Source organism: Drosophila subpulchrella, chromosome 2R (genome assembly GCF_014743375.2).
Source record: "Drosophila subpulchrella strain 33 F10 #4 breed RU33 chromosome 2R, RU_Dsub_v1.1 Primary Assembly, whole genome shotgun sequence".
Taxonomy (NCBI): Eukaryota; Metazoa; Arthropoda; class Insecta; order Diptera; family Drosophilidae; genus Drosophila; species Drosophila subpulchrella.
Genome location: NC_050611.1, coordinates 6,997,852 through 7,011,220, shown reverse-complemented (window position 1 = coordinate 7,011,220; position 13,369 = coordinate 6,997,852). Strand labels below are relative to the sequence as shown.

Below are 13,369 nucleotides of genomic sequence, written 5' to 3'. Positions count from 1 at the left end.
ATATGTGGGAAGCAATTAGTGGAGAATTATGCAGATTTTTTATAGTATTTTAATGTCTTGGCTTTCAAAATGCATAAGTTAGCGGATGAAGTTGTAAAACGAAAGAAATTTTAGAGAGTTGTATAAGTAAAGTATTTTAAACGTTAAAGTTTTGTTTGCCATGAGTTGAATTTATTTTATTTATTTTAATATACCCATTAAATTCAACGTTGATAAGGTATTTAAGCAGTATTAATTTTATTGCTGTGACATACACATATATTATATGTACTCTAGCAAAGAATACTGAATGATTTATACTTATATAAAAATAAAACAAAAATAAATGTTAAAACAAATATCAATCAGTTGTATAACGCAGCCAATAAAGATGAATTAAACACCAAATAAATCCACAATAAAAATATCAAGCAACTTTTACAATAATAACTGTCAATAAAAATTCACAATTTGTGGCCTGGATGAATAACAAACAAATTATTACTTATTAATAAAGCTAGCGTTGACTGAAGTTAACTGATGTTTAAGCCCTGACCAAGCCACTTAAATCACTTATAAAATGCTCGGAAATCCTTTGCGGCAAGTGTGGCATTTAAGTGCCACCCAGTAGACTCACATACATTCGTATACACGTGTGTGTGATGTAGTAATTAAATTGGCATTAATTAAACTTACGTCGCTTCTGTCGGCGGCGCTGCTCAAGTGCCGCTCATTAAGCAATTAAGGGATAATTATCAACGCCGTGCCGTTGCCTTTTTGCAATTTTCATGCGCAAAGTGTTAAAATCACTTAATAGGCGGCCACATCCTGGCCATCCTGTACTTGCTGTTGTTGTTGTTGCTCCTTCCGCGGCCTGCTCTGCCTGTGTGTGTGTGAGTATCTGTGTGGGTTGTTTGTGAACGCACGCGGCTGTTTGTTTAAGTGTAGCGATAAACGCGGCCACACTGACAAGCTGCGAATGCCGCACACCTGTAAGCAAAATGCCGCTGCGTGGCACGTTTGTATGTGCAATGTTGAGCCAACAACAACATGTGGCAGCAGCAACAGCCGCAGCAACAACAACAACAGCAACATCAGCGATTACAGCAGCAACAACTAATGGGTCGCCCGATTCCGTGGAGCATAAGCTCGTATTAATGCAGTTATAAGTGCAACGCACACCGCCACAACACCCACACACAGTCACACCTGCACTCACACCTGTGAGCGAGGCATATACATACTGACACTTTGACTGACAACAAACCAAACAGGAGCAACATGAGCAACACGAGCAGCAGCAACATCAGCAGTTAAGCGACCGCCAACAGCCAACTGGCGAGTCAGTCAGTCAGTAAAGCAATTTACAGACATCTGTTACACCTCACCCATCCACCCACCACCACCCACTGACACACCTGCGGACACCCAGTCACCCCAACCACCCACACAGCCACAAACTGCAATCGAGCATTTAGGCAGGGGGGACAGGTGAAACGGGAGGGCCGGGGCGGGGACAGGTGAAAAAAGCGTGCGAAATGCGTGGAAGCCCCTCAATTAAACGGAAGCTGTGACCAGTCCACGGAATTGAATCACTTGTTCAGCTATTGGTTCAGCCAGCCAAGAGTGGAAAATAGTTCGTAATTGCTTTGCTCACTTTTTGACCCATTCAAAAGGAAAGGGTTAAGGGCATAACGATTTATGTCTTTGAGATAAGATCTGGGAGTAAGCCAAGACATGATCATCATCATGATATCATACATTACTTATATTTTAAGCTAATCACAATACCTTTCTTACTTAGTATGTGGAGTTTAATAAATAATGATCTTTGTAGGGAACTTTATTAAACTCTTGGGTAGGAATTGGTAAATATTTTTCAGTAATAACCTAGATATATATTTTTTAGAAAAGTATACTCTAAATACCTGATATAGGGCATGAAAAAGGACTACAAATTATATGTCTTAAATATATAAAGTTCAACTGGATGTATTGCTAGTATACATCGCTAGTATAACCATTCAGAGAACCTGTAACTAGATTTTGCAAATAACTTGGGCTGCAATCTTTGTATACCAGATGAGTTAGTTAAGGTTTCTTACTACGTCTATTTATCTTTAGTACAACTAGGATTGTTACAATTTATATACCTCCACCTTACTACATATTCTATTACTTCACCACTTAAATAGGCTTTTTCTACAATTGGTGAGTGGGCAATACTCAGCCATTTAAAATCTACCCACAAATCTAGTTTGGTTCAATTCACACTGATAAGCCGATGAACTATTTCGGCCTCTGGTAGTTGAAACAAATGTAGTGCCCCCTTTCGTTGCTGGTCCCACTTGGCATGCGACCCTTGTCATCTCTGGGGTCCGTTTCAGAGACACAGTCCAAATACCATTGCCATTCCCGAATCCGAACCCAAGCCGAAACCAAAACCCAATCCCCATCTCCAGCCCAATTTCGATCCCCCCTCGAACACTTTCGCCTCGGAGCAAATACAAAAGGCCTCATAAATTCCTGTTTCTGTTGTGGCCTGCCTTTTGTGGCTACCCATGGCGTGAGATGCTGATCCGAGAGTCCGTATCCATATCCATCTCTCCAGTTCCCCAGTTCTCCGACTCCAGCTCGGGTCCATAAACGGATTGGCCCCAAGGTGTAAAACTTGCTGTTGCTGCTGCACACTTTTCAAAAATATGCCTGTCAATGCGTGACATTTCATATTTAAGTTATAATCTGCATGCATTACTTTTGGCCTCAGAACGACAAGGGGTTTATATAGGTATGTGGAAATTTAATGGCATGCTAAATTAACTTCAGGCTAATTTTCAATAAGGCTGACAGGCGTATGTATATACAAACCAACATATGTGTGAGTGTGTGTGACGCGCCCTAAATTAATATGCAATGAAATAAGTGAAAATGAGATGAGACAAATACACATGGCAATGCCAGTTTTAGAAATTAAACAAAAACTTAATAAATACCTGCAAGCCATTCGGTTGCAATTAACAATGGGTGGGCCCCCGTTCTCAAAAGCACCCCTTTTGGGGAAATGAGGGGTTAACTAACCCACCGCCCAACCACCCACTCCTAACTGTTGCCGCATCGAACATGTTGGAAACATTGAAACCCGTTTTCAAGGCTTATCACAGCCAGGGCATCTAAATTATCAGAGACCGCTTTTGCCGGCAGGCGACCATATAAACACAACGTCCCAACATGTTGCGACTGAAGAAGAAGAAGCAGCAGCAGCAGCAGAGGGAGCAGTTGGGAACGGGTATTACGGACGGGGGGGTTTGGGGATTCCGAAGGCCCCAAGGGCAAAAACACCGAACCCACCGAAGAACAGAACGAGACAGCCAGAGAAACAGAGACGGAGACAGCGGGTGAGAAAGAGAGAGCAGGCGAGAGTTACGATTTGGACTGCCTGATGCTTGGCTGATGTCGCTCCATTCCGTCCACCCCCCTGGAAACCAGAGCCCCGAAGCCCCCCCCCCCCCCTACCACGCCACTGTTCCTGCTCCTCCTTGGCCGCAGGACATTCGCTTGTAATTATAATATTTCATCCCAAAAGTAGCTCCCAGGCATCAGTCAGTTTCGGTTTGCGGTAAGTGGGGGAGCTGGGCTGCAGGGGCAAAGGGGGGCGGAGGGGTAGGCGGGGGGGGCGGGAGTAGCGGCAGCAGCGGGTTTTGGCAACAATGCAGCAGCAGCAGCCAACAATGATGAATTTTTGAACTCAACGTGTAAAAGGTACAGTGATATCTGTCAGGTGGAGAACGGTATACTCGTTCAACCGACATAATACTTTTCTAGCCGAGTCAGAGAAAATGTACTTATAGAATTATGATTTCAAGGCACAGGGAACTAAAATAGATTAACTTACAAGTACCCTTCCCAAAGTATACCATATCATGGGCAACGAGCAATAAAAAAAAATTATATCATGTCCTTATAAACACGTTTGGCTGCAAACTGTTATAAGACAAACCATTTGGTTATTGGGAAGTTAAGATAGAGGCAGTACTCCCCATCCATTTAGCCTTCGTTGCTCCACACAGAGAAAAAAATAATAGGATATGAAAATTATTATAATGTAATTAACAATTATAGATCTAGATCTAGATCTGGAGGTTCTTTCTTTTTTCTATTCTTTTCTATTTCGGAAAGAATTGAATATTGCTGCCTCGCTCTTAAACAGAGTTATTTTAGGCTCTATTTCGCTCTGAACTTTTTTGTTTGATTTGGGAGAAGTTCCAATTAGAGTTAAGAAATGGTAAAATTATAAATTACCCACGTGAATATCAAATTCTTCCTTGTTTTTTTTTTGTGTGTAAGCTTTCGTTAAGGTGTTTGAAGGTCTGGAATTATATAAAAATACAGCTGACAGACCGTGGGTCTAATCTCTAACAATATGGACTAATCTTGCTTCAGACTGCGCAGCTTACCGCACTCCCCCAAAAAACCCATTTTTACACCATAAACCTAGCTTACTATATCCGCAATGACTCGTTTCTCAGAACTCGCCAAAATTCCCAAATTTACATATAAAGGGGGTTCTGGGCAAACATTAAAACAACATTAAAATAATAATCTTATACTTATTATATGTATAAGCAGGAAAACCCATCTTTTGTCGCTGCGTAATCTACAATCTTCGAGTATATCGAGTATTCGGGTATATACGGTCAGTTCGTAAAGTTTTTTGATAAAAAAAATGTTTTTAATTTATAAAAGTTGTCTTGACAGCCACTTTAGTGATTACTCAGTACTTGCTGAAACATGACCGCCTTCGTTTTGGGAGCTTTAATTATAGTCCACCTATTTCTTAAATCTTCTGAAATATCGGCCGAATTGCTCGATGATAACTGTGGATTGACATCGCATCTTCTGCGGAACAAGCGAATGACTGGAGGAGAAGATGCAGATATATTATCGAGTCCATGGATGGTTCTTTTGCTTGGCGATTCGATTGCGGGGGGCTCGCTTATAAATTCACGTTTGTGTTTTGATTTATATGTATTTTCATTTTATTGTTAACTGATATTGTTTAGGCTTTGTCCTGACGGCCGGTCATGCCCTTTCCGCAACATTTAAGTAAGATCTTGCTTTGAATTTTCTTAATAATTAATAAACGCAAATTTTTAATTTTATAGAAAGGTGCGCCTAGGCGAATACGATCGGGAAAGCATTAAAGATTGCACTTCGTCGGATTGCATACCAAAAACCTATGATATTAATATCACTGACAGTTTTATCCACCCAGCGTTTCAATCTGACAATTATCGGAATGATATAGCTCTGCTTCAAATGGGAGAAGAGGTGATATTTTCAGGTAAGTGAATGAAAAAATTTAAACTGATTTTCTCATCTGAAATGGCTTTCTTTAGATTATATCAGACCAATCTGCCTGCTTGTCAATGAGCAAGTGGGTGAAACTATTTCCATGTTTAGGGTCACCGGCTGGGGAAAAACGAATAGTTTTCCAACGAGCCGTATTCTACAGACAGCCACTCTTAACTATCTTGATATTACGGAGTGTACGGACTTATTTCAATCAGAGAATGACGGTACTCAGATATGTGCCGGTAGTTTGAACAGCGACACCTGCTCCGGAGACTCGGGAGGACCGTTGAGTGCAATCTTACCCTATGGAAAAACTAATCGGGTTTTCCAGTTTGGTATCATCAGCTATGGAACCCTAACCTGTGATGCCCCCAGTCTTTACACAAATGTTACGCACTATATGGACTGGATTGTGAATATAACGAGTACATATAGCTAAATCTTTAAAAACCATGTTAGCATTAAAGAATAATATAATCAGTGCCCACTGTGGATCTCTGGTGAGCGCACCCCTTGCTGCAAGGCGACTGTGATTGTGACCTCCAACCCCGCCCAGTCGCAATCCCGAACCCATCGCTACCCATCACGTAACCCAGGGCAGTTCAAGGGCCAAAGGATTTTCCATTTCTTTTCGCATTACTCCCGCATTGTTTGCTTATTAAATAGCTCAGCTCGCATTTCTCACTCTATAAATTAGCCGTCAATGGAGGGACTGCAGTCCGAGATCCAAAATCGGAATACCCCGAAAACGCTGGGGGGTAAAAGCGCTTAAAAACGCTGACACATGAAATGCAATTCACGGCAGTCAGAAAACGGTATTAAGTGCAGTCGAGGCGCTTGACAGCGGAATGAGGCTCGGCTGGGATAGGCTCAGATTCGGATTCAGGCTCATTTCTGATTCCTGATTTCTGGTCAAGCGGGTCGGCTCTGGCATTCTGGCACTCTGCTGGCATTGTGATAAATTGAGCCAAATGGCAAATGGCCCGCCAGGCTGCAATCATATTGAACGCTAAAATAATGCCCCCATACCTGCGATGCGACACCAATGGGTTCTGGTTCGGTTCTCGACTCCGTTTCCGTTCGACTCGTTGCATATTACCGCATCGTTTGCGGCGACATTTAATTAAAATTTCTTTCAGCTGATACGATGGCCGGGATGGCCAAAAGTTTTGGCTAGCCGTAGCACCCAGCCCCCTGCCATTAAGTATTCCGCCTGCTTTGGCCGCGTTTATCGGCCGCAATTTAGTGGCTTAAAGATAACTCTTTCGCCCGCACTCTCCGAGCTGCACTTAATAGCCAAATATGCACACCAATTGGCCAACTGGACGGGTCGGGCAGGATGGATAGGATAGGATAGGATCCATTGGAGGAGCTGTGCCCCACACAATGGCCATAAAACGAGGCTTAATGACTCCGAAACGGAGCCGGGCATTGTTATTGTTATGATTATGGCGACTGCGAGCCCCCGCTTATCTGCCATTCTGCCGTTCGGAGGAGCATTGTCTCCGAGTGTGTGCCCCAATATTACACATACGCCGCATTGGCAGCCTTTTAATTTCCCGTGCAGCAGGAAGTGCATTCAACAATTTCAACGGAACCCGTGCCGCATTCCTGATGACGCATCCTGTCTGCCGTTTTTCTCGACTGCTGTTGAAAGATGTGAAATAAGTAGAACACATTTCTAAGTAAAGAAAGTTCATACTTCGTAAAACGAATTTTTTAATTATTCTTATAGATGTTTATATGGAATAATATTTATTGCCGAATTTAAAGGACCTTACAAATTTCTTAGGAGCTTATTTTTATTAATTTTTTTGTGTTCTTATAAACAAAGTATGTTCTTTAATTTAATTCCCCATAATTTGCAGACACAAGTTAAATACTATACGCATTAAATTCCCCAGTTCCACGAAGGAGTTCATTTTAATGCTGATTTTCGCCAGTCAAAGGATATGCATTTCATAAACGAGACTTTTTCTCTGATCAAATTAGGCGCTTCAATGAGCAGGCAACGCAGCCGAGGCATATGTCAAAAGTCGATGCAGTTTAAATACAATTTAATTAACATTCGAATGAATAAGCGCAACAAACGAAGCTTTTCCACCCAAACCACCCGTAGATATATGCCCCCTTTGAGTATCTCTGTGCGAATGCATTCGGTTGGAAATGCGTGCAACTGACAGTTGCATACAACAAAATCAAAATCAAAGTGCATTTCTAGGCATCTAAATAATCTGCCGCCCCAGACCGCCCCTTTTAATTGAATGAATAACAATTCAATTTCGGTTTTCGAGTTTCGACTTTCGAATTCTTTATTTTGTTCGCATTTTGTATTGTATTTTTGTATTTTGCGTATACATTTTTGGCGAAGTTCAAACGCAATTAAAGACGGCAAGGGAATGGCAGCAAACTCTTCAAGTCAAAGCTGGAGTCAAGTCATCGTCTGGCGTCCTGTCAGCTGCTTTGGCTGTCCGCTGGAGCCCGCTGGCCAACTTCTTGCCTCAAATAGCCGATGGCGATGGCAAAGAACCGCCAACAATTCCAAAGCAGCGGCAGCAACAACAGCTACAACAGCAGCAGAAGACAAATACGGCGAAAAGCGAAAAAAGCAACAACAACTGCATTTTAGTTGCGCCATACCAAATGGCCGCCAGCAAGGGCTACACTTGGAGAAAATACTTGTATTACGAAGAAAATGTATATTTAAATATAATCGGGACTCTTCCTGTGGAGAATCCAGGTGGGGTTTTTTAGAACAAATGTTTTTTCAATACCACATATTCCCCAGTTGGGGGATTATCCACCAAAACTCAATTTTGTCACAAGACACTTATTATTTGATCGGTCAATTACTTAGTAACATGGTTTCTTACTACTTTGAAGCTTTAACTAGTTGGGAATTATAAGGACGCAGAAGAAAAAAATTCATTTTATGGGTAATTATGTGCTTTGTTGTGCATGAATTTCTTTATTTCAGAATGGTTTCAATCAATTCTGAGTTAGGTGTAGTCAAAAATAGACCACGGAAGCCTTAAGAGTTCTAAATTAATAATAATATAATAATAATACAGAATTTATTACTTCTTTTACCAATGACTTCGTTTATTATAGTTGACCCTGCTTTGGGATAATTACCTACTCATTCAGCATAATCCTCCAACTTTTTTCGCCCAGTGGCCATCTGTTTATGTACAGCGGCTTATGTACTAAGTGCGGAACCAAGTTGAAGGAGCTGCGGATGAGAACCGCTTTCGCTGCACGATGACTGTACGAAAAAGCGTCGCTGCGTGAAAAAGTGTCCTGCGGCGGGCAGCGACGCCGGCAGAGGCAGCGAGGTCCTTGCGCTTCGCTGTGTTAATGTTGCCGCAGGACTTAGACGCTTTGATGAGCGGCCAAGGGAGTTCGGCGAGGGGAGGGACGGAAACAGCCGGAGATAGAAGCTGAGGAGCGCCCAAAGCGATCGCCAGGATGGGTCGTGGAGAACCGCCCGGAGGTATGCGCCTGCGCAGCGAACAAAGCTCGCCAGTTGCAACTGCAACTAGTTGCAACTATTCCGCTTTAATTGCATATTAATGCGAAAATGTGTGAAATGTGCCCCCAAGGAGTCGACAGCACAGCAGCCCTTGACACTCGATTCGAATGGATAGAAAGCCAAATATATTTTCGGCTCACTACCCGACAACACAAATTTCAATCCAACATTTTACAAATTTTTTTATTTTCTCACCTCACAGTTTAAAAACAGTGATCGAAAAGAGAAATGCATCGAATACACGTCATTCCCAGGAGGCAGTAAGTTAATTTCCATAAATAAACCTTTATTTCCAATTTTGGCCCTCTATTTCCCTGCAGGAATTATGACAAAACCCTTGTCGAGATATACAGGCCTAAAAAGTTTGTGGCTGAATCGTAAGTAGTTAAACCTTTGTGTTTTTAGAATACCCTTGGTCACAAATGGTTCCCTAATTTCGATATCCATCGCTGTTTATTCACTCTACTACCAGTTTGACTTCGGTTTATGCTAGTCGTACTACTGTAGCACCCAATGGACATATTCGCACTGATGCTGTTAAGGGGATCGAGGATCGTCATTTAAAGGCTTCCCCAGACTTGCCCAGCCTTCAGGAACGTAGCTCCAAGTCGAACAGCAAGAATCTTTATAATCTTTCCCTCCAACTTATGGATAAAGAGGAGATCTGTGAAAGCGACTGTTCAGGTGGAAGGAAGAGGATTCGACGCCAGGTCAAAGTTCAGGACCCTTTCCAAGAGAACGTTCCGAACAATGTTAGGACTCATATGCGCAGTCGGGTGGATAAGGTCAAGATTAGGAATCCTCGTCACGACAGAAGAAGGAGCCCCCCAGTGCCTGCTATGGATGACTCAATAAAAAAAGTAATTCAAAGTAATATCAAAGCATTAAACTATAAAGTAGTTCTTACAGGACCAAAAGAAAAATAAGGAATATTCTAAAAAAGTAATCGGACCACTCAACTCGAAACCTTATCGTAAGGTAAGGCAATCTTAAAGATCAAATGTCTTTATATAAAAAATCACATTGAATTTAAATTGAGTGACACATTTTTCTTCCATCAGTTGTATCGTAAGCTTCCAGAGAGCCTTCAAACCCTTTGTTCCCGTCCCATTATCACAGCCCCAAAAACCATTCGAGACCAGGACACAATCCAAAAAACGGCTTTAAACATACAGAAGGCTGAGGTTCAGCCACATGTTGTGGAATCCGATATGGAATCATTCAGATATTCCGAAAATCCTAAAGAAACCCTCAGGGCAATCTTCGAAAAAGCAGCTCTCAATATTGGCACGACAAAACCGGCTTCTTTGGTCAAAAAGAATCTAAAGGACCAAAAAGATCCAAAGGATCCAAAGAACGAAGAGGACTCGAAGGAAATTCTCGAAAAGGTGAACGTGGATGATATTCTTAAGGCCTGGGTTTCACAGAAGATACAATTTGTACTGGAATTGATCGGTAAGAATAAAGCTACTTCTGAAAAAGATTTATTTTAAAAGCCTTAGCCTTCTCAGATGCAAACCACACTTATAGCTTAATCTTTTTTCTGGTCACCGTGATTTACTTGGTCTATATCCTGTGGTATGATGTTAGCTGCAGTGTAAATGAGGAAAACCGATATCAGGCCAAGTTGCAAAGCTCGGGACTGCCGATGAAGAGTTTCTACTATCTGATGCGTCTGCTCAGAGCTCCCATATTTTGATGGGCTAGCGAAATTGAAGTTTTAATCAAACATTTAGCATTTCAATAACAGAACGGCACGCCGCTATTATTCCGTTCTGTTTCCATGGTGAAATATTTATTGTAAAATATTTATAAATGGATATTTTTGCTGTTTTACGCTCCACAACAAAGTGTTGAATAGGACTTGCGCTCCAACGCCTCTTCCGCGGTGCCACGCCCCTCATTTCCCACCTGTCTCACCTGGTGCCGGGCTAACAAATGAAAAACAAATATTAAGCTTTGTTGTTTTGCCAAAATAGAACAGAAAACCCATAAACACACATGCAACACGCACACGTAGAGTGCGCGGAAATTGTAAAGTGTTAAAAATAATAAATTATTTCTGTTATTCTAAGTGGTATTAGAAAATGTTCATGCATAAATTTAAATTGCCAGCGCGTGTTGCAAAAACATTCCGTCGTTGGTAAATTGAAATTCCATTGTCCGCAAAGGAATGGCAGAGTGGAAAAACAGTGGATGGCCATTCCTCATCCACCTGCCCACCCTAACCACCCCTTCTACAGTCCATAGCTCTGACATCGGATAAATGTCACGGCCCCAGGCCGACTAATCCGTGGCCTTAACCCCCGGGGATGAAGATACCTCTACAACTTTGGCCCGCATGGCACAATTTGTGTAATTTGAAAACATTTTTGTGAGCGGCTAAAGACGCTCGTAAATCACAGATACTTCTCGGCAGCAGCAGCCAACATCGAACTTGTTCGAGGCCCAGAAAGCGGCATAAAGCGCGGCTGATGGGAAGTGGTAGTTGCAACAACCATTTACAACGTAAACACAACAAACAATGCGGACTGTAGTATATCCGAAACGAAAGGGGCGAAGAGTAAGAGTATCTTGCGAATGCCCGGCGGGCGATTTCTCATTCCCATCCTCCTTCCTCTTTCACTATCCGAATATGAAATCTGCCCACTGGCCTGACAAGAACGAAATCCAACTTGCCCCTAGAGGTAGAAGTAGAAAAAACACCAATCAATGGAAGTACTTCCAACCTTAAACTCCAATTACAGGGGAATCTTCCCTACTTTTAAGATATTTTAAGACATTTTTCAGATTTAAGAATTATAATTTATATTATTTATTATACCCTTAAATTAAGAAACTAATTGAGCCCCTGATTATTTATAAATTAAATAATACATTTGCAAATTATATTTTTCAATATTATATTTATGGTTTCAAACGTTTTAATCATACAAAAAAAAAACCAGAAGTAAAGCTAATGACGATTTGTGTACCCTCTTAGCATAGATATCCGAAAAAGGGGAATTATTACAAGGCGTGAATCATAATTCCGTTCCATTATATCTGATGGGGAATTGGGTTTTATTTTATTTCATTCATTTCACACGCTTGACATTGGGTTTTTTGATAGTTTCAGACGTCATAGTGTAGGAGTCATATAAATTATTCATTCACTCATTCATTTATTCATATTCTTCTGTTTCCTATGATAAGACTTTCTTAGGAGAATTTCCTTAGTTCCTGATAACAAATACAATTAAAGAATACAAATTACCATTACAATAATTCGTTGATTTCAATTGACAAGAATTCCTTTTCATTATTAGACAATATAGACAATTTACAACAATAAGGTACGACAAAGCTCTTATCTAAGCCAAAAGGGCCACAATGAATCCCTTCATAAATTTTTATGTAGCTCAAGTTTTTAACAAGCTTTAAATTAATTATTTCCATATTGGATATGTTAATTAGACTTACCCATTTCCGTTTTATTTCCAAACCATCGACCATTAGCGGGCTTGTTAATATAGTTGGTGCCTCCCAGGGCGTATAAGCCAACTTGGCTGGAAGGCCCCCACCAAAATAGATGCCAATCGAACTGAGGGCGATATTCTCACATATAGGGAATGTGGGAACTCTTTTTCTTGCCTTGGAAGACACATAACAGAAACAGATACGGATATACAGATACAGATGCAGACCGAAACCTATCTTCTTTGAAGCCACAATGCGGCGAATGTCCCTGGGGCAATATCTCTGGCTCAGTGCGACTACGACGCTCATTTGTTTCACAGTCGTGGACAAGATAATCGCCAATGTCCGCCGCTTAGAGGAGCGGTAGAAGGGCCGCGGACGGTGGGGACGGGGGCGAACCGCTGCGGGGGGATACTTTTCGTTTTCGAGCATCGTGTGTCCATCGCTGGGGGAAATGTATCTCAATAATTTTCACACGAACTCCAGACGAAATGAAGTTGTTGGAGCCCGGCTTAGACCTCTTCATCGGCGGCCTTTCGGATGTATCAGTCAGTCAGTCAGTCAACGAGCTGTGGCAGTGGCAACAGCTGTTGGACATAGCCACATGCAACCGGCTTACACTCGCTGCAGCACACACTCCCCCTCCCAGCCCCTTCAGACCCACACGCTCCTTCAGACAGACGGTAACTGAAACTGTCACAACGTCAGCGCGGACACCTTTGGCGCTGGCTCGACTTCATTTGGGTATCAGGATCTCCGACCCCCTTTCACTCCCACTCGCTGTCCGCCAATATATTCACCTCGTCGTCATGGCTGCTAAAGCTCCAGGTACGGGTAGCACTGAAAAAAAAAATATATTAATAAAGCTCGTTAACGTAGTCCTTTCAACTTTCGTGTAGGTTGGATAATCCTCAAATTTATTTGTATTTATATTAAGAAATTCCATCAAAAATATCAATTATATAAGTCTCTTTAGAGAGACATACCAAGAGGACAGTGAATAGAGGAGTATTCTTAAATGAAATAATATAGAACTTCTCAGAACAT

At 41.7% G+C, this 13,369-nt stretch overlaps 2 protein-coding genes across 3 annotated transcripts; both read left to right on the top strand.

The window, feature by feature from the left end:
* Window positions 1–4,767: 4,767 nt before the first annotated feature.
* Window positions 4,768–5,770, top strand: LOC119549638 (spaetzle-processing enzyme-like). The gene is made up of 4 exons (XM_037857825.1): window positions 4,768–4,984; window positions 5,040–5,082; window positions 5,142–5,320; window positions 5,376–5,770. Exons 1-4 carry the CDS (start codon window positions 4,768–4,770, stop codon window positions 5,768–5,770), a joined length of 834 nt encoding a protein of 277 aa, XP_037713753.1.
* Window positions 5,771–8,981: 3,211 nt separating this feature from the next.
* Window positions 8,982–10,943, top strand: LOC119550644. 2 transcript variants are annotated; one of them, XM_037859484.1, is made up of 6 exons: window positions 8,982–9,123; window positions 9,184–9,240; window positions 9,336–9,723; window positions 9,773–9,836; window positions 9,983–10,318; window positions 10,375–10,943. In XM_037859484.1, exons 1-6 carry the CDS (start codon window positions 9,092–9,094, stop codon window positions 10,560–10,562), a joined length of 1,065 nt encoding a protein of 354 aa, XP_037715412.1. In that variant the 5' UTR covers window positions 8,982–9,091; the 3' UTR covers window positions 10,563–10,943. The 2 variants fall into 2 exon arrangements, with proteins under 2 accessions (XP_037715412.1, XP_037715411.1); XM_037859483.1 differs by having other exon boundaries at window positions 9,773–9,841; window positions 9,925–10,318.
* The last annotated feature ends 2,426 nt before the right edge of the window (window positions 10,944–13,369 follow it).

What these genes read in the sequence shown, in the direction of transcription:
- LOC119550644 (XM_037859483.1), top strand. Translation starts at nt 9,092, where the DNA reads ATGCATCGAATACACGTCATTCCCAGGAGGCA. An exon ending in CACGTCATTCCCAGGAGGCA is followed by an intron (nt 9,124 to 9,183) that starts GTAAGTTAATTT and finishes ATTTCCCTGCAG; the next exon opens with GAATTATGACAAAACCCTTG. An exon ending in TGGATGACTCAATAAAAAAA is followed by an intron (nt 9,724 to 9,772) that starts GTAATTCAAAGT and finishes TAGTTCTTACAG; the next exon opens with GACCAAAAGAAAAATAAGGA.
- LOC119549638 (XM_037857825.1), top strand. Translation starts at nt 4,768, where the DNA reads ATGACCGCCTTCGTTTTGGGAGCTTTAATTATAGTCCACCTATTTCTT. An exon ending in GGGCTCGCTTATAAATTCAC is followed by an intron (nt 4,985 to 5,039) that starts GTTTGTGTTTTG and finishes GATATTGTTTAG; the next exon opens with GCTTTGTCCTGACGGCCGGT. An exon ending in GCCCTTTCCGCAACATTTAA is followed by an intron (nt 5,083 to 5,141) that starts GTAAGATCTTGC and finishes TTAATTTTATAG; the next exon opens with AAAGGTGCGCCTAGGCGAAT.